The 26,458-nt window shown below is 41.2% G+C and overlaps 1 protein-coding gene across 5 annotated transcripts; it reads left to right on the forward strand.

The window, feature by feature from the left end:
• The first annotated feature begins 814 nt into the window (after positions 1–814).
• On the forward strand, positions 815–26,001 carry apol1 (apolipoprotein L, 1). Of its 5 annotated transcripts, none has more exons than XM_076293714.1 (36): positions 815–970; positions 1,168–1,224; positions 1,384–1,452; positions 1,591–1,650; positions 5,629–5,682; positions 5,872–5,934; positions 6,195–6,263; positions 6,372–6,437; positions 6,525–6,599; positions 6,787–6,843; positions 7,117–7,185; positions 7,301–7,363; positions 15,967–16,035; positions 16,148–16,219; positions 16,497–16,556; positions 16,717–16,767; positions 16,904–16,957; positions 17,064–17,123; positions 17,207–17,260; positions 17,435–17,503; positions 17,626–17,679; positions 17,914–17,976; positions 18,154–18,219; positions 18,422–18,481; positions 18,643–18,720; positions 18,837–18,896; positions 19,175–19,231; positions 20,905–20,964; positions 21,190–21,249; positions 21,455–21,538; positions 22,356–22,412; positions 22,670–22,723; positions 23,540–23,608; positions 23,700–23,739; positions 23,830–23,881; positions 23,994–26,001. In XM_076293714.1, the coding sequence occupies exons 1-36, from the start codon at positions 968–970 to the stop codon at positions 25,069–25,071; spliced, it is 3,186 nt and encodes a 1,061-aa protein (XP_076149829.1). In that variant the 5' UTR covers positions 815–967; the 3' UTR covers positions 25,072–26,001. The 5 variants fall into 5 exon arrangements, with proteins under 5 accessions (XP_076149829.1, XP_076149830.1, XP_076149832.1 ...); XM_076293715.1 differs by having other exon boundaries at positions 20,905–20,952; XM_076293717.1 differs by lacking the exon at positions 18,837–18,896.
• Positions 26,002–26,458: the final 457 nt, after the last annotated feature.

The raw sequence follows: 26,458 nt of genomic DNA on the forward strand, positions 1-26,458 counted from the left end.
CTGGGGGGGCCAGCAGGGTGGCCAAGCTTTGACCAGTGGTGGCCGTGGCCCCCCCTGGCCACCACGTAGCTCTGCCCCTGCATATAGTTGTCAGTTATAATCATCAAAATTAAAAGAAATAAACACTTGAAATATATCAGCCTGTGTGGAATGAACGTATACATTATAAGAAGTTTCACATTTTGAATGGAATTACTGAAATAAATCAACTTTTTCATGATATTCTAAGTATATGACCAGGACCTGTAAATATAATAGGGCCACTTAGAAAATGAAGTGCCGTTTGTCACGGTTATGTTATGTTTGTCATGTTACAGTCAAAAAACTGTTATGGGAAAGGCTGGTCTAATCATTTCACATAAAATTGCTCTGAGTATATTTTCCCGTTGAGCACCGTTTTCTTAATGGAGTCAACACAAAGGTCGACTGAATTTTGTCACTAAATTTGCCCTGATTAGCCTATGTTATCCATCTAAATGATTTTACAGCTCTCTTATCTCACCCGAGTTGACACGGCCTACTGTTCTGATAACCTCGCGTCTGTTTAGATCAATAACATCAGAGCAATAGTAGTAGCCTACAATAAAGTAAAGTACCAATAAAACAACGCAATAGACTAAATAAAAGCGAATATTTTGGACATATTGCTCACTCTCATGTGAGGTGACGCACTACACTGAACACCGATTTCTTCTTGCCTTGGCCATGCGCACCTGTAGGCTACTGTAAGTTTTCCACGTTGTCTTGGTGGAAGGAGGAGCTGCCAAACATCAAGGGTATAGGGCGGGGTGTAAGGGAAAAAACTTGTCAACAGAGAGCGATTCGCCAGGAATAAGGAACTGCGATTTCGTTCGAGATCACGCTCTTAGTGACCTTTCTGTGTCGTTGTCTACGTGTATCTGAAACTGGTAGAGGGTCCACACACATTGTATTAGTAAATATTTTATAAAGGCTACTACGAGGTAACATGGTAAGTCAAAACAACAAGATAGCCTACTACATGTGATAGTATTCTTGCGTTTCTCGACTAGTCGCAGACAAGCGCACAGACCAGACAGTAGTTTCAATTCGCCTGTCGTCGACATCACTGATGTAACCAAGGCTATGCCCATGAGTTTACACGGTTTGGACTCAGTCATCATGATTTCTCTGTCCTTCGATCCTCAGGAATGGGGAGGTCGATATGAGACGTTGGATTTGGAATGTGAGGAGGGCACAAGGACGGTGAGAAAACTTTCAGAGGCCGGGGAATGGGACACACGTTTCGCTTTACTAACGTTGCGCCTTTAGGTGTCGGGTTGACCCAAATAACCTTTGGGAAATAACTGCCCTAGACTGTGTGATTTGAGAAGGCACATAAAACGTTTTCTACTCTGTTCTCAGGAGAAAAGTGCGTTTAGTGGAATGTTCAAAAGGGCATCAAAAATCTCAGAAAGCTCAGGACCTGCACAGGTGAGAACCATTTTATGATGATTCTGGCAACATTGACAACATCTTGCCAACAAATGAAAAATCAGTGCCTTATGAGTGTAGTTTTGAGTGAATAGCAACATGTTTTTTATATGCAATGTAATTGATCATTTATTGCAGGAACAAAATGTCAATCTCTCAAAAAGCAATGATAATTTCTCCGACAACAGCAGCTTGAAGGTAGGTATCTCAAAGTATATTATTATTTATTAGAGTGCTCTACTGTTATCCGATTTATTCTTATTATTAAAATTATTATCATTCCGCTGACACTTTTTGTGCGTTTAATGCGGCTTCAACCCACATAGATCTCAATAGAAATTTCAAGTTTTTGCCTGAAATTGCACTGTGCCTATTTACAAGGGCATTGTTCCCACCTCTTTTGGGGCAAATGTTGGACCTCTTTAGAAAGCTGAGAACCTGTAGTTTTCGTAGAAAACAGTCAAAATAACTGTGTGATGTACTCACACAGAGTTACAGAGGCTAGAATATAGTTTTTTCTTTCTGCCGGATTACAAGCATCTCTGAACTGACCACATTTCAGCCCTCTGGGTCACTTGATATCCCTTAGAACACAACTGAGCCCTAGCACCAGGTCTTGTGAGGCTGTGTGCAAAAGTAGATCAATATATAATGAAAATATGAGTGCTTTAGAGCATTATTTGCCAAGGTATGCTCATGCGTTCTGTAAAATGCCTATGGAAACTCCCCATAGGACTTTTTGTTATCCAAAATGCATACTGACACTCAAATGCTTACTGAGCCCCTTTGTGTAGAAGCATAATCCTGGTCTCAAATGAAAGGTAACACTTTGAGGTTTCTTGCGGACTATTTAGATTGTATGTCAGGTGTTCGGATATAGACTGACTACACAAAATATGGAATAATTACAAAAAAGGCTGTTGGTTCAATGAGTGTGTATAAGATAAACTATACATCTGTACAACTAATATTGGATAATACAACATGAAGATTCAATTTCTATGGATTCTTGTGAATATTTCAGTACCCAATATGTTGCATCTACTTATGGTGCTGCAGCTACACTGATAGTGATAGATTAATCAATCAGGTGCGCTTGCAATGACTGAAGCAGGGACTGAGCCTATGGTCCTCTGTGCATAAGGTAAGGTGCTCTTTGTGAATGAGTGTCATGGTGATGGTGCAAATGAGTAAGTCAAACAGTGAAACAGTGCAAGAATAAAGTCTATATATCTATGTATAAATAACTATATTAAGAAAGGTATAAGTGTGGTCACAGTTCGGCTGTGGCATGGAGGGAGGGGTTGTGCATATGTGCTAATAAAGCACGCAAACAGTGAGGCAGAACACAATGGTAAAGTGGCTAGTGGACAGACAGTTCAAGACATGGAGGTGGTGAAGAGGCAGACAGACTATGCGGAGAAGTCTATTTCTCCTCTTCCCTTAAGTGATGCATTGAACAGTTCAATAGCCCTGGGGATGAATGACTTCCTCAGTCTGTCTGTTGTGCAAGGCAGTGAGCGAAGTCTCCAGCTGATCAGGCTCTTCTGCTTAACAATAGTGCTGTGGAGTGGATGACACTCATTGTCCAAGAAGTGGATCAGTTTGTTCAGGGTCCTTTTGTCAGATATTGAAGTGATGCACTCCAGTTCAGCTCCCACTACAGAGCCAGCTTTCCTTACCAGCCTGTCAAGTCGCCCCGCATCCTTCTTCTTTATGCTTCCTCCCGCATACCACTGCATAGAAGAGGACGCTGGCAACAACAGACTGGTAGAACATCCTGAGGAGCTTGCTGCACACATTGAAGGAGCGCAGCCTCCTCAGGAAGTACAGCCTGCTCTGCCCTTTCTTGTAGAGTGCGTCAGTGTTGGCTGACCAGTCCAGTTTATTGTGGAAACCCAGGTACTTGTAGGTGCTTACCACCTCGACATTGACCCCATTAATGGAGACTGGTAGCAGAGTGGGCTTAAACCTGCGGAAATCCACCACCATGTCCTTGGTCTTTGAAGTGTTGAGTTGGAGATGATTGAGTTTGCACCATTGCACAAAATCCTCCACCAGGCTCCTATACTCCTCCTCCTGCCCGTTCCTGATACACCCCACAATTGCATTATCGTCAGAAAACTTCTGCATGTGGCATGACTCAGTATTGTAGCAGAAGTCAGATGTGTACAAGGTGAACAGGACGGGAGAGAGCACAGTTCCCTGTGGCGCTCCGGTGCTGCTGATCACCGTGTCAGAGAGACAGTTCTTCAGTCTGACGAACTGTGGTCGCTCCGTCAGGTAATCTGTGATCCAGGTTACCAGGTGAGCGTCCACACCCATCTGCAAGGTACGTTGATCAGCTGTGTTCTAAAGAATGTTTGATTCAAGTTCAGCGTGTGTTGCGAACTATTTGTTTCTCAGCAAAAGCCACGACGAAACAGTAACAAATAAGTGTAAAGAGACATATCATGGAGTTTAATTTTTCGTTTTGGCAAGTAGCCATATAATAAGCGGGATAATGTATAGAACGCTGGTCATTATGGGGAAAATAAGTCCCTTCAGGGCGAAACAAGACCCCTCCGCTGGCTGTCGGGGTCCGGTTCGCCCTGTCGGGACTTATTTTCCCCATAATGACCGGCGTTCTATACATTATCACTTACCTAAAATTTCCCCATAGAATTAAAATTGGATTATGACATCACAATAGAGCAATTAGAATCCTATGCCAGGTGTTCAGGCCACCTGCAGCAACTGTCTCAGGCTTTAAGCATACAATATGGCTGTATTAAGACTGTGCTGTGTTGTTGTAGGGCTAGATGCCTTTCATTATCTCGATCATGCACAAAGCATCATGACCACATGCCTTTGCCACATAAAATAGATCGATATAGTAGGCTATTTTCTTAATGCACATTTACAATGTTAGTGATCAGACTTGCTTTGGGCTTACTGGCTATGTTAGGCTACACCTCGCGAAAACTATGTTGTGATCTACAGCGGCATCGTGTGTCAGGCTGCGGTTCACACACATTAGTTCATTTGAACTAATGAAATTGTATTTGCTGCTTTGCTAATGGACAAATTAATAATTTATCAAAATTAATTTGTTATCATATAAGTTTAATAAACCTTTGGTGGATCTGTAATCCTCCCTTGAACTAATTATAGCCTTTATGCAAAATGCCATCAACTAGTTTCTTTCAATGTGTTGTTTGTGGTCTTCTAGTAGCCTGTCGTGGAAAAGTAATAGGCCTAGACTACTGACAAGTGATCGCATCTGAGCATGTTAATATGACTTGTTGATAAATCATTTCAATTTGAAATGTTTGAACAGATTTATTTAGGAAGTTGTTCTAAATTTAGGTTTGATACGGAAATTGGCTACATAGCTTAGCCATAGTTCACACTGAAACCCGATCATTTAATTTAAATGTTATTAAACCGTTTATGTTTAGGCTACATGTGTAGGCTCTGCCGACTGTCTTGCCATGTCTTGAATGAAACGTCATAAACGTATCGAATCTTGGAGAGCCAGGTAGGCCGCGAAGCATACACCCGAAAAGTCCTCACTAGCTAGTTAGCATCATTAACATTGTTAGCATAGTTAACATAATTAGCAATTTAGCTTAACTTCTAAAAATGATTAGCTAAGTTAGCTAAGTAACATGGTTAGCATAGTTAACATAGTTAACATTTTAGCATAACTACTAAAAATGATTAGCTAAGTTAACTAAATCACATGGTTAGCAGGTTGGCATGTTAGCGTTGTTAGCATAACTGCGAGCAAACATTAGAGCCATTCCAACTGTCAGTTATCGTCAACTATCTACCTATAGAGCCTTTCAACTATTTGTCTTATCAACACACATTAAACTATCAGTCTATCAACGACTTTTAAACTATCTACATTTAATTTTTTTACTTTCAACATTCATTAAACTATGTGTATCAACATCCATTAAACTATCTGTCTATTAACAACTTTTAAACTATCTACATTCAACTTTTAAACTGTCTACTTTTAAACTATCAACTTTTATTAAGCTATGCAACCACCATGTCTGTCCTAGCGTCATTTTCATGCACTCGTAATGCCCTGGAATTACATTCTCTAGTTTTATTATTATTGTGCTGTTATTGTTTGTTACACAAAGTGATTTCCAATGTGTGATCATTCTCCTTTTTTGACAGGAGAAAGCTGGGGTATTTGGTGAATTGTTTAAGAAAAACTCAAAACCAGCACAGGTAAATTGCAACAATTTACCACCAGGCAGCTAGTTTTTATATCGTATCATATAAAACAACTATATAGTATATCATCCAACTGTATCACCAAAAAAGCTTGCTTAGAGGGTTTGTTGTAAGCATTCGTTTGTCAGCCTTATACAGAGAACTCCTTACTCTAGTCACTGATGGAAGTAACATTTGTTCCAGGACAGTTTGTCAAACAAGTTCTCGGCGAGCGATGACCGTCTCAGTGATAATAAAAACAGCAAGGTAAGTCATTGTCTCACTTTCAGTCGTACAATTCAGATATCCTTTGTAGAATTTTCCCAGCGCATTGTCTTGTCCACCAGTAAAAAGGGGGTGTCTTCAGTGGCATCCTAAACGCTGCCAAACCATCAGACGATAGTTTGTCTGCGCAAGTGTGCATGTGTTGGCACACTGTACTATTGCTACTACTTCATACAACTTTTGTATACATCATAGTATAAGAACGAGAGCAAAATAGTTGTTCTCTCACTGATCTGTCATAGGCCAGTGTTGGAGATAATCAAGAGCTATCTGCCAGTAATGACAGTCTGTCCGCCAAGGCGAACCCCAAGGTAAGTTCACTTATCTTGTGACTTGACAGTGATAAATTCTGTACTGAAATAAGCAATTCCATATAAGTAGGCTACATTAGAACAACCACATGTGGTGTTTATTGTCAGGAAAAAGGAGGAATGTTCAGTGGAATGTTCCGGAAAAATCCCAAACCCCCTGGATGCGTGGACCAGGTTAATGTTGTTTCTTGTGTTTGAGATTCTCCTTCCACCTGTCATACTGTGTGAATCAGCATGTTTTAACATTGGCATCTTTCACAGGCCTCCGTGGCTGTTGACAAAGACCTTTCTGCCAGCAATGACAGTCTTTCTGAGAGTAGCTCAAACAAACTGAGTGTATGTATCCCTTGCCTAGTATTGCTTGGTTTTCCTGAGTTTTTCCTCTTTTGTCACTGTTTTTTTTTTTTCTTTCAGTCTTTATACATGACTGACATCTTACAACATTATCATTAAAGGAGAAATGTTCTTTCAGTTCTACAGTTTTTACATGACTTTGTTATTAACTAAAACATTCTCATTAAAGGAAAAATCTGGTATGTTGAGTGGGATGTTCAAAAGGCCAAAGCTCACAGCATCACAGGTGCGATAGCTGAGACTTAACTGATCTTAATTCTGAATGATTTCCCTTCCCTCGTTTGTTAACAAAAGCTTTTCCGTTCTTTATTCATGATATATTTCTGCATTATGTTTTTAATGTATTTAATGAACAAAGTGAACATGGAGGTACATTTGGCTTAAAGTGTTTTTATTTGAGCAATTATGTTAAAATTACTGATAACCCCAAGGTTAAAAGACACTGGTTTTGTTGTAGCTTATGGTCACATGTGATCCTATTTTTTTTTGTCTATGACAGGATAACCCGTGTGACCAAAGTGATGTATCTGCCAGCAATGACAGTCTCTCAGAGAGTAGCTCAAACAAAGTAAGTTCATGTATCCTTGCCTGTTGCTTGGTCTTCCTTATTTTCTCATCTATCAGTTATTTTAATTAAGTTTTTATACATGACTTTGTCATTAACAAAAACATTCTCATTATAGGAGAAATCCGGCATGTTGAGTGGGATGTTCAAAAGGCCAAATTTCAAGCGCGCAGCATCACAGGTGAGACAGCTGAGGCTTAACTGATCTGAACAATTTCAAAGAAAATACTCATCCAAGGTCAAGGATAAAAATAACCTAGACCGGTTCACTGGAGGAGCACTAGGAGAGAAAAAGAACATTAAACATTATACATTTACATTTTTTTCTATGCGCGAGAAAGCGTATCTGCCACCACATTCTCACGTCCACGAATATGCTTAATATTGATATTAAACGCTTGTAATATGAGGCACCAGCGCATTAAACGTTGGTTGCTGTTCCGGTCCAGAAAAGTTAACGGATTGTGGTCTGTATACACAGTCACTGGACATGCCGCACCACCAACGTAGACCTCAAAGTGTTGAAGCGCTAACACTAACGCAAGAGCTTCTTTTTCAATGGTGGAGTATGCGCTTTGATGGCATTTTCTCAAAAAAAAAACAAACAGGATGTTCCAGGCCGTCGTTACCCTGCTGCATGAGCACTGCGCCGGCGCCTAAATCGCTTGCATCTACCGCAAGAACAAAAGGGATGGTAAAGTTAGGGGCAGCAAGCACAGGAGCAGTTGTAAGCAATGCTTTGATAGAATCAAAGGCTAACTGACTTTCCTTAGTCCACACAAAAGACCGCTTGGTGCTGAGAAGGTCAGTAAGAGGGGCGGCTACCACTGACAGGATAGTTCAGGATGGCCTCAACTTTGGAGTGAACAGGACGCACTTTGCCGCCACCAACCACTTTGCCCAAGTAAACGACTTTCGCTTGCCCAAATTCACACTTGGCTAAATTTATGGTCAGATTTGCAGCAGACAACCTTTCAAATACGGTTTTGAGATGTTCCACATGTGAACACTAGGTGGCGCTATACACAACCAAATCGTCAAGGTAGGCCTCACAATTAGAGACGTCAGCAAGAACATGATTGACCAACCGCTGGAATGTTGCGGGCGCATTCCGCAGCCCAAATGGCATAACAGTGTACTGTAAAAAGCTATCAGGTGTAACGAAGGCGGATATCTCTTTAGCACGTTCGGTCAGCGGAATTTGCCAATAGCCTTTAAGAAGGTCAATCTTGCTAACGAAAACTGCTGAGCCAAGGCGATCAACGCAATCATCCATGCGTGGTAATGGAAAACTATCGGATTTGATTACAGCGTTAACTTTTCGAAAATCTGTGCAAAATCTGGAAGTGCCATCTGGTTTTGGCACGAGGAGACAAGGTGAGCTCCATGGGCTAAAGCTCGACTCTGCAATACCATGGTCTACCATAAACTTAACTTCCTTCTGAAGCTGAAGGCGTTTAAGTGGGTTGGCGCGATAAGCATGTTGCTTAATGAGTCTACTATCCCCAACGTCAATATCATGAGCGATGGCTAGGGTACAACCTGGAACATCAGAGAACGAATTCAAATTAGAAGAAAAAAGAACAATTAAATCTTCACGCTCTGAACTAGACAAATGTGAAAAAAAAGAATTCAAATCCGAGAGAATTTCAGAATTTCTCAATCTGCCCTCAACCACCTCTGTGGCAGGGCCACGAACACCCTCCTCATCAAGCAGCAATGCAGCAGGTCCACCCTGCGTTGGTGCTGAAGTAGAGTCAGCAGATTGACAGGTCAAGGGCAGAGCGGTGACAATTTCAGCACCAGATGAACTGGACAGCGCCACTGCTGAATCAATCACTCTTTTAACAGACACGGAAGAGCGTTTAGTACAGAGAGATTTAACGTCGGCAGCGTCATCTCGTTCACAATAGCCCTTAAGCATGTTAACGGGACACAATCGAGATCTTTTTCTTCTGTCAGGTGTAGCTATAACATAGTTAACATCACCGACTCGTCTTTCAACAAGATAGGGACCCGTGTAGCGTGGTTGAAGAGCAGAGCCGAGAATGGGAAGAAACACCATCACCTTATCACCAGGTTTAAACTCACGCAGCACCGCTTTCTGATCATAACGCTGTTTCATTCGTTTCTGACTACTGCCAAGATTTTCTTTAGCCAATTCGCAAGCACGATTAAGCCTTACACGAATTTTGGAAACATATATGTTTATATACTATAGTCAGATAAACTGCGAAGAGAAGATGTATCCTCGGTCAACATCGATTCCCTGAGTACTTTCAACGGGCCACGAATAGTATGCCCGAACACAAGCTCAGATGGGCTAAAACCCAACGACTCTTGAACCACTTCCCGCACGGCAAACAAGGCAAAAGGAATGCCTTCATCCCAATCCCGTTTAAATTCGAGACAAAACGCATGGAGCATGGATTTTAATGTCGAATGAAAACGTTCAAGTGCGCCTTGTGTCTGCGGGTGATAACAGCTAGAAGTGATATGTTGAATGCCTAGTTGATGCATGGCTTGCTTAAACACGTTAGACATGAAATTAGTGCCCTGGTCAGTCTGCACAATTTTCGGGAGGCCAAAGATAGAAAAAAACACTATGAGTACCTTAATGATGGCAGGGGCACTGATCGTTCGATTTGGGATTTGAGAAACAAAACTTAATGTAGCCTAAGTTATTTAACCGTCCAGAAACCAAATAAAATCATTCATATGCATACAATCCCCAATCGTCGACGATGTTCCCAATATTTAATGCTCTGGCTCTCGTATTTTCAATGGACAGGATAGCTAACCCACGGAGCCTCTCCTGCCCCATGCTGCTCCTTAGGTATAGGTCTTAATACGTTTGAGTTTGGAAAAAGATCGCTTAGCTGTTGCCACAGTCACAGGCAATGTCAGAAACAACATGAGTACACACTTCCCCGAATGTGGATGTTACGCTGTCATAATCTACCACCAGCATTTTGGCAAGTTGAAAAATAGATGACTTCTGTGAAATCTCTGCTTTAAAGCAAGACCTGAATGAGAGGAGTTGTGTTGGGAATGTCGGTGCGATGTTCCTGCTATAATGGTCTGACAAACGTCTTGCCTTTTCAAGCAGTTCATCATCACCTGCGAGTTGAAGGGTCATAGGACGTAAAGACTCAAACACATGACAAGTTTCCCGCATACTTGCAAATCTTTGGGAGAGCTGACTGATTATGATGTCCAGAGTTGCATTAAATACCTGCACTTTGAAGTATCTCTCTGCATCCTATAAGCGCTCATCTTCCGATAGATCGTCAAAGTGATGCTTCACTCTCCGTGCTCTAAATTCAAAAGTTCTAAAAAAAAAAAAAAAAAAAAAAAAAAAAAAGGAGGCAGGTCGGGGGTAGCGACGGGCCCCGGGAGGTCACGGGCCCTGGTGCGACTGCACTTGCTGCACCTACTCAGGGGCGGACCTGGACACTTTAAGGCCCAAGGCAAAGGATTCCGAGGCCCCTCCGAGCCCCCCCCCAACACACACACACACACCACAACCCTAAAACTAAAACACACTTTATTCTGTAATAATGGGACGCTGAGGCATACTCAAATACAACAAATATTTTTGGCCATAGATGACAATCAAGAAACAGTAGTAGGCTAAAAACCTTTGAAAGTATTACTATGAATGGTGTGTGTGTCTGTCTGAGTGAGAGAGAGAGAGAGAGAGAGAGAGAGAGAGAAAGTGTAGGCTAGGGGTTTGGCGTCTGTGTGAATATACTCTATATAGCTATGTACTGTATGAGAGTCTGTCCGTGTAGGCTATGTGTAGAAGAGAGGGAGAGAGAGTGAGAGTGTGCGTGCGTGTGAACTAAATGAGGTGTTCGATCTTTCAAAAAGCCGACATCCAAAACAATAAGCGTATGCACTGACCGAATAAACTAGCCATTTTCGGTTTATTTTTTCTCCATTTTTCATGGTCATGTAATAATGTTCAACCGTAAATCTTCTGGGTGGTTTATCTGCATTTTTGGGGAATTCAAAGTTATTAATTTGCACGGGGCCTTTTTTAATGATTTCAACTCACTCTGCATCTCTTACGGTGTCTTGCCATAATGCAGGGTCGTCACTGATAACTGTAGTGCTAGGTATCGTGTTAGGGCTACTCACGTTACTGGTTTCGTTGCACCCAAAGCTTCTGCTACTGTGTCCGTAGCAGCACCAACAGCACCAGTGCGGACTTCGGCAGTGACAGTGATCTTGTCCCTCACGACTGTTTCACTTAGATCATCATAATCATCATCATCAGTAGAAGAATATGTAGTGCAAGTTGCTGGTGGTGGTGCATCAGTGCCACAGCTGCTGCAGCTAGCATTAGCTACACCACCCAGCTCAGCAGATGTTGTTGCATCACTGTCCAAATTACTTTTTTCCGTGGAAGAATTCTTCGACTGGAAGAAGTTGGTTAATTTAGGCAATTTCTTTCTAAATTCTTCCTCCTCCCTTTTTCGTTTATCACTTCCACTCTGGAAACGTTCCATGGCTGCTGTCAATCGCTCAACTCCACACCTCACCAAGACCTCGTTCAGACTAGCTAGTTGCTGGGACCTGCACTGCAGTCATTTGATTTTATGATGAGTTTATGAGCAATCATGAGGCAAAATAATTTTTCCAATCTTTATTATGGATTAGAATATATTGTTTGGATGCGTGATCATTTATTTAAAAAAAAAAAAAAAACGATATGGGGATGACGAGGCCCCCTAGTGGCCGAGGCCCCAGGCAATTGCCTGACCATGCCTAATGGTAGGTCCGCCCCTGCACCTACTATAGTTACGCCACTGCCTCCGCAATTAGAGGAGAAAGAGAGGGATCATTATTTTGATCGAACATGAGTTGTTCGCGACTGAGAGACACTTTAGGAACGCAAGGGACATTAGCTAGTGGAGCCGACTTGGCAGCAATTTCACTACTAATAGAAGTCAGAGGATGAGCAATAAAAGTATCAAAGATCATAAGGCTCACCACTGCGCTCAGTAAGAGAAGTCTCTTTGGCTTTTTTGCGCCATGGCTCGCGTAACAACATTAGCGTGAAACACTTCTGGAAATTTCACAGTCACATCGTCAGGACATAAAGTTTGAGTAGTCGAAGTCACAACAGGATTATCAGTTACTAAGGGTTTAGGAAATACTTTCCCACCAGCCAAATCATTTCCAAGCAAAAGTGATGTAGCCTATTGGCGACGGGAAGAGAGGGGCGCACACCCACTTTAACAGTGCCACTGACTAAATCAGAAGAGAGTGAAATCTCATGTAAAGGCACATTAACAAATCCCATATCGAAACCCTGTAGGCCTACTAAGACACTCGCACCAGTATGAGACTTTTCACTAAAAGGCAAGACATTCTCCAAAATGAAGCTCTGCAAAGCAGCTGTGTCACGAAGTATTTTAATAGGAATGTGCACATTAGGATCTTCGAGCAAACTGCAAAAACCGTCCATAATGAATGGTGCAAAAGCCTGACTAATACTCTCGTCTTTCCGAGACGTCAAAGGAAGTGTCGAAACACATAGACCCACATTAGATTCAGCCTTAGGAAAAGCAGTGGAGTTAAAAGACTTGTTTTTACGTTTCAACGAATAACAATCCTGAATTAGCCTACATGTCCAAGCTTTTTACAATAGCCACAAAAGGAAACAGAATCTTTAGGCCGAGTCACTCTTATCCTCAGCACCAGAAGTGTTTTCTGCTAGAGGATATTTAGAAGTCTTAAGAGGACTTCTGTGCACATAATTGCTACTCTGCTGAAACTTAACATTGCAGAAGCTCGTTCCCTGATGCGCAAGCACATATTCATCAGCTAACACTGCTGCGCTGGAAAGTGTTAACTCTTTTATGTTCGCTGATGAATGTAGACACATTTTTAGGAAGACAGCTCTTAAAGTCTTCAGGGATCACTATATAACGAAGGCCCTCAAATGTTGATATGTCATCTTGTGAACGATCAAACAGCATCTCCTTTTCACGCATGAATTCCACGTATGAAAGACACTCAGGTTTTTGGTAATTTCTATACTTCTGCCTATAAGCCTCCGGAACCAGGGAGTAGATTCGCAGCACTGCCTGCTTAACTTTATTATAATCTGCAGCATCCTCTAATGACAAGGCAGCATAAGCTTGCTGAGCTTTACCAACAAAAATGCACTGTAGAGTCATGGTCCACATATCTCGAGGCCACTTTAAAACTGTAGCGACACGCTCGAAATACGCAAAGAACTTATCCACCTCTTTCTCATTGAATGGCGGCACAACTCTAAAATTACGAGTGACATCAAAATTATTGCTTGGGATGTTAATGCCAGATTCACGAGCTTTAATTTCCAATTCTTTTAAACGAATTGTCTGTGCAAGTTCTAAATCACGCATTTTAAGCTCATGGTCTCTTCTCTCTCGTTCTCACACTAATAGTCTGTCTGCTTCCAGTTGCGCCTTTTCTCGCTCCCATGCAATCTCCTTCTCTTTTAACTCCAATCTACGAAGTTCGAGTGTAGCTTTGGTGATTGGAGGATCAGGAGCAGGTGAAACAGGATCGAAAGGTACTTTGTCACAGTCAGTATTAAATATACCAAGACTGCGCAAAGCCTCCATAAGACTATCCAAAAGTTCTGCTTTAGTTGGACTACCACGGACATCTATTTTGTAACGACCTGCAACTCACCAGATCATCGCGCGTAGCATCAGAGAAAGCATCGGGAGTTGGAGATTTAGTAAACTCCTCTAAATCAAACATAGCGACAGGAATACATACAAACTAGCCGACAGATAAACATCAACAGCAAGAGATAAAAGTGAAGACAGGGCTGGACTGGCACTCTAGAAAAACCCGAAACTGTGACAAAAGCACATTACTTAATGCATCAAAGAGAAAAACATCGCGGACGCAATGGAAAAAGTATTACGATGAAATCTTAAATGCGCAAATTTCTTAAATGAAAACGCATCGGGAAAAAAAACATATTCAATCTCGGACTGGAGCCCCCATTTATGTTACGAATTCACTTCAAACCATATGAAAAGGTAACATAAATAAGTCACAGGCTTCGGTGTTAACGGCAAAAAGTATTTATTTCTCATATGCTGTGATGGTATACGCATAAGAGGGATTTTCCCGGTGATAAAGCGTATGGGTCACAAAACAAACATGAGACGGTTGCAAAATAGACAGAACAGGAAAAGTCAAAAAGAAAACTCCAATCTTTCTTACTGGTGGCAAATGATGTTTGCTTGCTTCCCGTTCCTGGGGCACAGGCCGCTCCCAAGAAAAGAAAGACGTGAGTCTTCCGGAAAACTAACTTACCTATAGGCTACTCCCTAAACCTATAACTAAAAACGTGCAGGAAAGTTTACAACCGCTCAACTAAGAGTTAGGGGAGCGCGGGGCACAAAGTAACGCGGGGTTAAATGTAACACGGACTTTTTCCCTATTTGCAGGGGGTTGATCGAGGCATGCTATTGGTCAGTTAATCACACTACTATGAGACGGTGTTCCACAAATTTTCAGTCAGTATGGACGTGTTTCCACGTAGATCTGCAGCAAAACGCCTTTTGAAGACATCAACCTAAATGTCTAGGTGGTACTTGTCTTTCCATTACTGAGTTGTGGGTGCAGCTCACTGACTCCAATCTTGTATCATCTTAATAACAGTCTTGTAGGCTAAAAATGAACACCGTTTTGAAACATGTAGCCAACTCATAGCAGGAGCTAGCTTATCTTATAACAAACGTGACCCAACGGGGTTAGTTGTAACGCGCTGTTACAACTAAGCCACTCATACTGTATAATGATGTTGCAATACAAAAATATGCGCGTATTAGTGTTAGTTTAGTTAGTTTTTGTGATGTTTTGCATTTTGCCTCATGTGTTTTCAGGTTTGAGGGCTTTTCTTGGCAGGATTGACCTTGGTTAGACTCTTAGCTTCCATTGGCGCATATTTTTCATGTTATTTCTCCGTATAGAAAATAAAGTCAATTTTCGACACACGTCTGTTGTTAGTTCATGACTTATGTATCATAAATAGTCAGATCCTATTCTATCATACACATTCAGATACATTTATTGAATTAATTTAATTAAAAACAGCCTTTGGGATGAGTGTTACAACTAACCCCGCATATGGGGCAGGTTGTAACATTTAACCTATCGCCACTCTCGGTGGAATTGTAAAAGAACAGTAGCTCCTACAAACAAACTTCCAGTGCATATGTGTAACAGAGATATGTATGTTGCTTGTTAAAAAGTATAACTAGTAAAACTCAAATGATTTTAGAATTATTTAGCCATAACCAAAAAGTGTTACTTTGTGCCCCGCGCTCCCCTACAATACCAACACTATTAACAATGTGCTTTAAACTATAATTTAAAGTTTAACTAAGAGAAAGAGTAAACTAAAAAGTGCCAGCCAGCGTCCGTCAGGAGGACGAGAGAGAGAGCCATTTTGAAAGTGGGCCGGTTTTTATACCAGTGGGCCGGCCCTCAGACAGGCAGTCATCCGTGTGTCAATAGAAAGCAACACGCCCAGTCTCCACCTACATAAATGATAGGGACAGAGCAGGCCAAGAGAAGCACAAAACTTCAACCTCGTAACACTCAGTTATTTAATGAACAAAGTGAACATGGAGAGTACATTTGGCTTAAAGTGTTTTTATTTGAGCGATTATGTTAATTACTGCTGACCCCAAGGTTGGAAGACACTGGTTTTGTTGTAGCATATGGTCACATTTGATCATAACATTTATTTGTCTATCACAGGATAAACTGTGTGAACAGAGTAATATATCTGCCAGCAATGACAGTCTCTCAGAGAGTAGCTCAAACAAAGTAAGTTTATGTATCCTTGCCTATTGCTTGGTGTTCCTTAATTTTTCCTCTTTTTTTAGTTATTTTCTTTCAGTCTTTTTACATGACTTTAACAAAAACATTCTCATTAAAGGAGAAATCTGGCATGTTGAGTGGCATGTTCAAAAAGTCTCCAAAACCAAATCATAAGCGCACAGCATCACAGGTGAGATAACCGCGGCTTAACTGATCTAGTTCCAAACAAATTTTCTCGCTATTTTTAAACAGGTTTTTGCGTACTTTGTTCATGATATATTTATGCATTGTATTTTAACTCAATTATTTCATGAGCAAAGTGAACATGGAGGATACATTTGTCAAAAAGTGTTTTTTATTACATTAATGACTGCTGACTCTAAGATTGGAAGACTGGTGTAGCTTATAGTGGCATATTAGAACTGTCGCATTTGATCATATATATATATATTTTTAATCTATGCCAGGATAACCTGAGTGATGTATCTGCTAGCAGTGACAGTCTCTCAGAAAACAGTAACCCTAAGGTATGATCAGCCAATCAAAAACCATGACATACTCTAAATTTGGTTAAATTATCTGTGATGTAATGTCTGTGATTTGCAATAATGTGGATATCATTTAATTACTTGTTCCACAATTCCCCCTTTCTCTCTGTATGCTGACGTCTCTATTTATGACTCACAGACTGGGATGATGGGAAAGATTCTGAGGAATCCATTTCACTCCACTGCTCAGGTAACCCAACAGGGACGGGCCAGTTCCTGTTTAGCGTCGCTCTGTAGAGCCTTTTGGGTCTTTCGATTTTGGGGTTTTCCATGAAATGAACAGTTTGGATTACATGGATTTGGTTATTTTTGGATGGTTTTGACAGGACAAGGAGAGAACAGAGAAATCTTCAGATGCAAAGGCTTCACAGTCAAAACAGGTGGATATTTAGTGTTTTTCTGTGTTCTCTCCACTTAAGTCAACTAGTGCTCCCATGTAAATGGCTCATATAAATTAATGGATCTGTGCTTATTTCTGTATTGAAGGATTCAGATTCAGAGACAGAAGAGATAGCGGACAGTGGCAGACACTCCGGTCACAAACAGGTTTGGTTTGTGAATTTGTGTGGTGTTTGAAATGCGGTGCTTGTCTCTGTTGTGTTTTGATTGAACTTACTCTGTCTCTTTAGAATGCACTGGTTGGAGCCATGTCAAAATTGAATCCATTCCGTCATGCCAACAAAGTAAGGTCTTAGTACAAATTCACAATAGTATCACACATTCAACATCAAATTACTGCATGCACATAAACCATCATTCAGTTCATTAATTACTTTTTACATGTATTACTTTCATTACTTATAATATTGATTATGTTCATCATATACCTTTATAACACAAATAACGTTCTATTGGAGGATAAAGAGTCGGAAAAGGATGATGAAGATGAGTCCTCTGGCAGTGAAAACTATTCCCATGGCAAACAGGTGTGGCAATGTTTAGATGCAGAGAGCCTTGTCATGTATGGTCTCTGCTATACATGTTAAAATGCATGTGTGTGTGGTGACATATTTTTCTGTAATCCGTCTGCAATTTTCTTCCAAATCAGAATGTTAAGGTTGGAGCCCTAACGAAATTGAACCCATTTCGCTCCGCTCCCAAAGTAATAAGTACTTTTGGTTATCATGTGGTGATGGGCGGTGACTGTTGTAGGCAGGAGATGGTGGTGGAAAGGGTAATGGTGAAATGTCGGGCTACAGGCAGAACCAGTGAGGGGTGGTGAAGGGGTTTGTGACTTGTTGTCTGTTTGATTGTGTGGGATAGGCGTAAGTGTACTATGCTGGAGTGGGAATGATTTTATAATAATGATTTAATAAATCTCACTCATTATCTGTAGAAACTCAACTCAGAGATGGAATCTGATGAGGAGCTAGAGCGAGACAAGGACGAGGTGAAAACGGTATGTCCTTCATGTACACACTCTCTCATTCATTGTTACTCTCACTGTCATATCACTCAGTCATGTACCCCAGAAAGAAAGAGAGAGATAGGGAGAGAAAAAAAGGAGCTGAGAAACATAGACACTGTATTGTGTAAAATTATGGGATGTGTCTCTTGTCAAATTGATGCACAACAGGACCAAAGAGAGGGGAAAGAGAGAATAACTCGTGCGGCTCTGGTCCCTCCCCGTCCCACTGACAAGGTACAGTAGTGCTTTACTTCCTTCCTGTTAGGGGGAGGACGAGCCTCAGCTCAGACAGCAGCGGCTGAGTGGGGAATAGGTGTGGCCCAGATGTGGCCATGATCTGATGATCGCAGATCCGGTCAGCTGTAATCCGGGTCCCTGTCTGGACCTGCTTTACTAAGGTTGTGTTTGTTTTTCTGTTTCATCCTATTCTGACCAGGAGCGGAGCAGCGCAGCCTCCAACAGCCAGCTGGGGAGAACCACAGCAAAGGAGAGAGAGGTAGATATCAGCATGTCTAATGTGCTCTGGGTTGTTCACAACAGTTAGTATTTTGTGTGTGTGTGTGTGTGTGTGTGTGTGTGTGTGTGTGTGTGTGTGTGTGAAACACATTTACTTACCCAAACTGAGAACCGTATGTAACCATGCTTTGTCCTTGTCAGGTCAGTGGTAATATGAGTCAGAGAGAGAACAAGAGCATAGCTAGACCTTCCCTGGTTCCACCCAAACCTAAGGAGAAGGTGAGTCTAAAATAGCCTGGGTTACAGAGCACATGGGACTTTTTTAAAAATAGGCCCTTGTTTTCTTTTTTGGATTGTGTGTTGTCCTTGATGTGGTTTTGATCCATTCACTCCAGGAGCTGACAGCAAGAATGAAAGAGAGTGAACTCAAGGAAGCACAGTCTAAAGAACAACAGGTATACACAAACGTGCATAACAGGGTTACATGAAACCAGATATCCAGAAAAAAGACCCTGGGAGTCTAGCCTCAGCAAAAAATTAGTCTTCAAAAAGTAACTCTAGACATCCCAGAATTTGCCAAAATTGCTTTTATTTTTGCTTTCATACATTTGATCCCTATCCCCAGGGCCCTTTATTCAAATTGTATGTAGTTATCATTACATAAACAGATAGTCCAAATTATGACTTTACTATTGTATATTGTTAATGATAATGGCCTGATGTATTCTGTCAGGGTGCTGGTGCGGAGTGTTGTGATGAGCCGACACATGGTGGGGAGGAGGGCATTCAGGTAAGGCTCATTTTCTCTGAGTGATATTGAGCATGTTGAGTGCCCTTTACCACTGTGAGGTGAGGTTGGACACTGTGAACTCCATAATTAGGAGATTATTTTCAGTGTGTGTGATTTGAGGGCACTTCCGGGGACCAGTGTTGCGTAGGTCCGTTCACAACCGCGAATATTAATTAAGACAAAAGGATACCCGACCCGCAGTCTGACCCGCTTGTTTACAAAATGTGCGCTTTAAAGGAGAATTCCGGTGTGATATTGACCTAAAGTGTATTGAAACATGATACCGAGTGTGAACGTATGTCTCATAGCCCATCTCGGCTTGTCCCCTGCACTCCAAAATCTGGTAGACTTGAATTTAGTCACGATAAGTCCAGCGAAGAGTAAGCTAGCAGCAACTGGAATCCATGCATTTCCACTGAATTATTTTTGGAATCTGATCCCTTATCATACCTGTTCATTCTTACTCGTCGCTCGACTTATCGTGACTAAATTCAAGATGGCTGCAAACGCTAAACTTCGTGAAGATACTGTCTGTATAAATCGTCTTGTAAGTAAACTACCAGTGCTTTTTCAAAGTTCTCAATGTCTCGTTTTAAATGTCAGGGCCCTCGGAAGTCTACCAATGAAGTGTGGAGATACACTGAGCCTCGTAAATGGTGTAAAACAGTGATTTATTTGCATGGCTAGCCCGATGCCAAAGCACCACCATTGAAAAAGCTGTTGCTAGCATCGGCTAACTAGCGCCAGATTTTGGAGTGCAGGGGACAAGCCGAGATGGGCTATGAGACATACGTTCACACTCGGTATCATGTTTCAATACACTTTAGGTCAATATACCACCGGAATTCTCCTTTAATTAATGTAGCCTATCATGCAGTGTATCCTTATTGGGCTATGTAAAACCTTTACACAAACAGGAACAGAAGGCCCTCCTTAATCACTTTAGCCTACCCATGACTTACCTAATCAAATACTGCACAAACACAACGTGTTTAACTTCTACAACACTGGCTGTAGGGTAAAAGTCTAACGTAGGCTACAACATGGTCGGGATCGTAAAAAACGGTAGGCTACAACAAAAAGTGGTAAAGTGTCAGCATTATTTTACTGAGTATGTGGCTGTCATGCTTTTAAATGGCTTTGCAAGAAGTGCATAGAACATAACCAGCAATGCTGTCATCTTTAAGAATCTCTCCAAATACTTCCCATACTTTGCTTTTCCCGAAGGAGTGTCTTTTTAAATTCTCGTGTCTCCAAAAGCAGCTTCTCTACCGTCTCCATCTCCATCATCCTCCTATCACACAGATAGCCTAACCAATGAAAAATAATTATGAGTTAAATGAGTTGATGTCAGCCTTCTCATGATATTTTAAGTCTTTTTAAAAATATATTTAATTTATTTTAACTGACCCGCCCGCAAATTACACGAATATCATTAGAAATATTTCTTTCTGACTCGTAAATGCGGGTGTCCATGGACACCCGCTCAATTTATACCAACCCGCGCAACACTGCCAGGGACTTTACAAAAGCAAAGCATGATTTTGATCGCTATTGTATTGCTTTCTCCTTCCTATTCTCTGTCTTTCAGTGTTTTGCCTTAAACTGATTACACTCTGGCCCTCTATGTGTAACCTTGTGCTTAACATTTACTGGCAACATTTGTTTTTCAGCCTACCACAAAGAAGGCAAAGAAGCCTAAGAATCCGTTCCTGTCACAGGTAGCTGCCACGGTAATGTTAAGGGTCATTAGTACACTCTTAAAATGAATGTGTTGAAAATAACACAACTAGTGTTGAAAACAACACATCTTGAGTTGTTTTTTAACACATCTCTGTGTCCAGATAGGGACAACACATTCGTTTTAACAGTGTAGGGTTCTAAAAACCTTATATCAGCAATATCATAACGTCTATCATATATCGGTTATCTTTAATATGGCTCTCATTGCTCGTTAGAACAAAGCCTCAGCACTGAAGACTGGGCAGGAAGAGGCGTCGGGGAGTGATTATCTGGAGGTACCTTATTTTGTCAAATTTTTTGTGTTCTCATTTTAGCAAGATGGTTTCACAGGCCGAGTAGTATTTATACAAAGACATGTTTAGACCTGTTACACAATCAATTATAAAAATGTGTGTACATAATTATACATAAACAGTGTGTACATCATTTTTAGATTCATTTCTCCAAAACTATATATTGTCTCTTGGAAAATTTCCACAGGATGAAAGTGAAGATGGGCTTGAAGATAGGAAGGAACTCTCCACAGAAGAAAAGAAATCAGAACAAGAAGTGTCATCCACAAAAGTATGAAGTCCTCAAGTGATCTGCCTCTCAAATTCACTGCATTTCTTTAACTCATTGAATGCCAAGCTGTTTTCGGGAGCTTTGTCCTAGAGTGCCAGCAATCTAGACTATTGTTGATGATTTTTGTACAGCCACAGCATATTCTGTGTTATAGCTATGAACACATACAATGGCTCGTTTAAAAGGTGAGACTTTAAGCTCTCGGTGGGTGCAAACCGTGTATTTCTACACGCCTCTGTTCCTGAGAAATCCCAAGCTAAACAGTGGCTAGTTTTCATCAAAATCGCTGTTTTTTTTCTAGAAATGGAGATATAGCTTGTGTTACTTACTTGTGTAAACTTTCCGGGAAGTGATCAGCGAGACCTGGCGAGACTGCCACCTAGTGATAGACCCACGAAAATGGCCTGGTTTTGACCTGACGTGCATGCGTCACTGATTCGACCCAAAGCGGCAACCGAGTTATGATAAAATGTCCAGATAAAATGTCCAGATTGTGCGTTTTCATGAGTTTCACGATCGTCATATATTTCATTTCCATTCATCACAGAGTTCCCAAAATCACATATAAGGTGTGTTAGAATGTCTAGTTTCGTAATTTAAAAAAAAGCTAAAAACGTAATATTATGTTTTCGGCACTCAACGCATGGGAAGGAAAAACTTAATATTACGTTTTTGCCACTCAATGAGTTAAGTATCTCTTCCATTCCTGTCTTTCTGTCTAGATGACATCTAACAGTCATACACTATGTGAGACTACTGTTTACATTGATGCATTCATGCACAAAGATACTGAATTTGTATGTTATTACTTTTTCAGCCAAAGAAGAAGAAACCTAAAAAAGTCAAAAATCCATTCATGGCTCATGTTGCAAAGGTATGAACGTACTCTTTTAGTGGTTAGCCATTAGCTATCGTTTATTGCCTTAGATATTGATCAAGTTTAAAGCAGCAGTTTTTGAATCTACCATGCTAACTAGCTAAAACTTACAACCATCCAACCAAGGACTGCTTATCAGTCCTTCACAGAATGAAATGGTGATTTTGAGAACCTCACAAAAATGAGTTATAACACAGATAACAAATAACACAGAAAAAGAAAACATTGTTGGTTTGCTCATTCCTAACCACCAGGGTAAAAAGAAGAATGAGAAGGAGGAACGAGCCCCAGGGGATGACTCTGCTGAGGTATGTCTGGTGTTGTCGCTCTCCTGCTGTCCCTCACAACTTTTTTTTTTTTTATACTTTATTGCAATTATTTATCTACATCCAAGGTACCCACTTCACTTATTTCACATGTTACATTGCAATTTTTGTTTTTTGTTATTTTATACATATAAAAAAGAAATAAGAAAAGACATGACAAAAAAAAAAAAAAAAAAGAAACATGATAGAAAACTTATACAAAAAAAAATAAATAAAAATAAATAAAAACTCCATACAAAACAAAACATGACATGTCCCTCACAACTTGATAATGACCACCCACCATGGCTGGGTGAATATGAATCTGTATTCTGTATGGACAGTTTACCAACAGCTCTGGTAATTTTCCTTTTTGCCAGGTTTGACATTTGAGTAGCAAATGCTCAAAATAAAAAAATAAATAAAACAAAGGCCCAAGCTATTTTGCATTGTATGTGTGCTTCAGTTATCTGATTGTGGTGAGATGTGCTCAAACCTGTTCTGTTACTTCCTCCTCTGACTTCTGCAAATATCCCAGGTGTACCATGCAGGCTGTCCTATATTTCCACATGACCAGCGTAATGCCACCTAAATCCTCCACATCACTGAATGTGATCTAAATACTTCATCTTCTTATTAAATGGTTAAATTTAACCATTTGTGTCAATGAAGCCCATATTTGTATTCTTTGGTCCAGGAACTCCAGGAAGCTGCATGTGGTTGTGTAGATACTACTGGTAGCTCTTTATTAAATACATATGAAATCTTACTAATGGTAATTTCTCTGTTTTCTTTCTCAATGTTTGCCTCACAAAAAAGGGCCAAAATAAGTCGCTGTTTGAGCAGTTGGATGAGTACCGTTTTGATAAGGATGAAGAAGAGAACAAGGTTTGTGATGATACCATCTTCAGAATACAGAATGAAAGTCCTGTTAAATAGATTTTATGTTTTAATTTTCTTAAATGACAATACTTCACAGGATCTGGATGGCTTGATGGAATGGTGGAATACGGTAGAACGTAAGTGCACCGTAGACCCTTAACGTCCATGTGTACCTAGCAGTTTTTCTGAAAGACACAAACGTGATTTATCTGTTTTTCTTTCTCTAGAATGGGAAGACCTGCCACAGAATGATGACATGACAGAGAAAGAAGAGGCAAAGTATGTCATTTTTCAGATAAGGATTTTTTCTTTACCACCTCCTCATCCTTTATCCTCTCTTTGGTGGTTAAGCTTTGTTCACCCATGTTCCCATGTTGGTCTCTTCTCACAGAGCCTTTGCTGTGACTGCTGAGAAAGTACAGAAAGGTATCCGCGTCTTCAACAAGCTGTTCACCGAGCGGGCAGAGGGACTGTGGCAGCATGTCATCGACCTGAACTCCATCGCAGATGGCCTCGACCGCTTCAACAAGAGGACCAAGATCGCCCAGATCACCGGGGGCTCCACCAGTGCCATTGGGGGCGTTGCTACCATCACCGGGCTGGCCTTGGCTCCAGTCACCTTTGGGACATCGCTGATTATTACCGCTGTGGGCCTGGGTGTGGCAACAGCAGGTGGACTCACCTCCGCCTCCGCTGGCATCTCTAACCAGGTGAACAACTCGCTTGACCGAAAGAAAGTGGAACGCATCGTGGAGGACTACCAGGAAAAGATAGGTGACCTCAACAAGTGCATGAAGTTCATCAAGCAAGGGATCGAGAACCTGCGCAGGTTCGACCTCATCAAGTTAAAGAGCCAGGCCTACAACCAGGACTTCCCAGCCCTCAACAACATCTACGAGGATGGGGCCATGGCCGGCAAGGCCATTCTTATCAATGCCAACGAGATCATGCGTGTAGTGCAGATTGCCAACGTGGCCGGGAGCACAGCGGCGCGAGCCGTGCAGATAGCCAGCATGGCCACAGGCGTCCTGACGGGACTCTTCGTGGGCATGGACATCTATTTTGTAGCCAAAGACTCCCGCGAGCTCAAGAAGGGGGCCAAGTCGGAGTTCGCCGGCAAGATCAGGGAGGTGGCGGAACAGCTGCATGCCGGGTTGGTGGAGCTCAACGGTATCCGTGAGGAGCTGCAGTCCACCAGCTCCCCAGAAGGCAGAGCCGAGGACCACCAGCCAGACGATATCGATGACATTGATGAAATCAAACGCATACTTAAGAGTGTTCCTCCCGAGAGGAGGGACGATACCGACGACATTGACGAAATCAAGCGCAAACTAAAGAGCAACCCACCCCCCAGTGCTGATGATACCGACGACATTGACGAAATCAAGCGCAAACTAAAAAACAACCCACCTCCAAGTAGGGACGATTCTGACGACATCGACGAAATCAAGCGCAAGGCTAAGAATTGAGCTTCTGAGCTCCCCTACACCAAACACTACAGACACTAAACATACTCAAGTTACTAAAACACTGCCTGAAACTGAAAAAAAAAACAGGCAAGGCCAAACCACATTCTCCATGAGTTCTTCCAGTTGACTCCCTTATCACCATGGTCCACATTATTTATTTGTCACTCATATTACACAGCAACAGGCGGCCTCACCCTCTACGCTCTCTAAGCCCTTGTGTGGTTCTACCACTCTGCCTCTGTATGCACTCACAGACTTGCATGGGTTATGCAAAAGCTGTTGTTGCTGCTCTGCAGGTATTTAGCTAGCCAAACAGCCAGCTGTTAAGCAAGTATGAAAACGCATATCTGCTGCACTATAGATGAACCATGAGAAAAGTGGCATGCGTAGAAACGCACAGATGTGGAGGATTGTGGGGATTTGAACTCTTGCTAACCATGATGTACCCAAGATCTCTTGAATTATTAGATAATAGTATTTTATTTTTTTATTCATTGTTTTCTCTTCCATTTGTTTAATCAAACTATGGGAATGTTGCCAGCATAGTGTTTTCACTAGGCCTGTGTAAAGCCTCAGGACATGCTTTGATTGCAATGTATGTATGCCTATTTTAGCTGCAGTTTTTAAACACTTATTCAACCACTACCTATCTGTTTCAAGAATTTATGTACAAATTTGAAAGACTTAACTGTCGGCCACTGGCATAAAACAAATATATTGATTTATTCTATCTAGCTTTTATTAAGTTTATGTGGGTGCAGGTAAGCCTACCTAACTTTCTTTATTTTAGACAGAGAACTCTGAATGTAAATACTAAGCTGGAAAATAGGGTTATTTAAATGGGGGCTATTTGGTCTGTGTATCATTCGTTCATTTGATATTCAATTGAGAATCAAAAACGAAAAAAATAAAAAATGACTTGTTATTTCATTATTTGTTTATGAATGTGATACAAACAAACAAATAACACGTTGTTTTCCAGGCTTTTGATTTCATGGTCAAATCAAAAGTATAACGTTTAAAAAATGGCTTCAGGGCCGAAACTGATTTTGATATTTATTTGTTCCGATTTCTGTGACCTGGAAGTCTATCCTAGTCACTTTCTTGGTCTAGACCTGTCAATGCTCAGTGTTGACAATTTAGTGACTTTGTTGCTAGATCTAGCTACTAATTTTGGCCATCCCTAGCGACAGAAAATATTAATTGTCTAACAACTGTAGCGAGAAATTGGGCGACTTGCGCAACGATGGCAAACTCGGTTTCGTTGAATCGACAGAAAATCATCTCCCTTCTCATGCATGTTTCGTTTATGAACATCGCATTCGCCCAAAGCGTTGCCCCATGATTATAGAAGTAATGACTGGCATAGGCTATGTAGTATCAGCTC

This window comes from Alosa pseudoharengus, unplaced genomic scaffold (assembly GCF_046254945.1).
Source record: "Alosa pseudoharengus isolate Yale_2024_CS ecotype anadromous, Long Island Sound unplaced genomic scaffold, YU_APseudo_1.1 YU_APseudo_1.1_scf_2, whole genome shotgun sequence".
NCBI lineage: Eukaryota > Metazoa > Chordata > Actinopteri > Clupeiformes > Clupeidae > Alosa > Alosa pseudoharengus.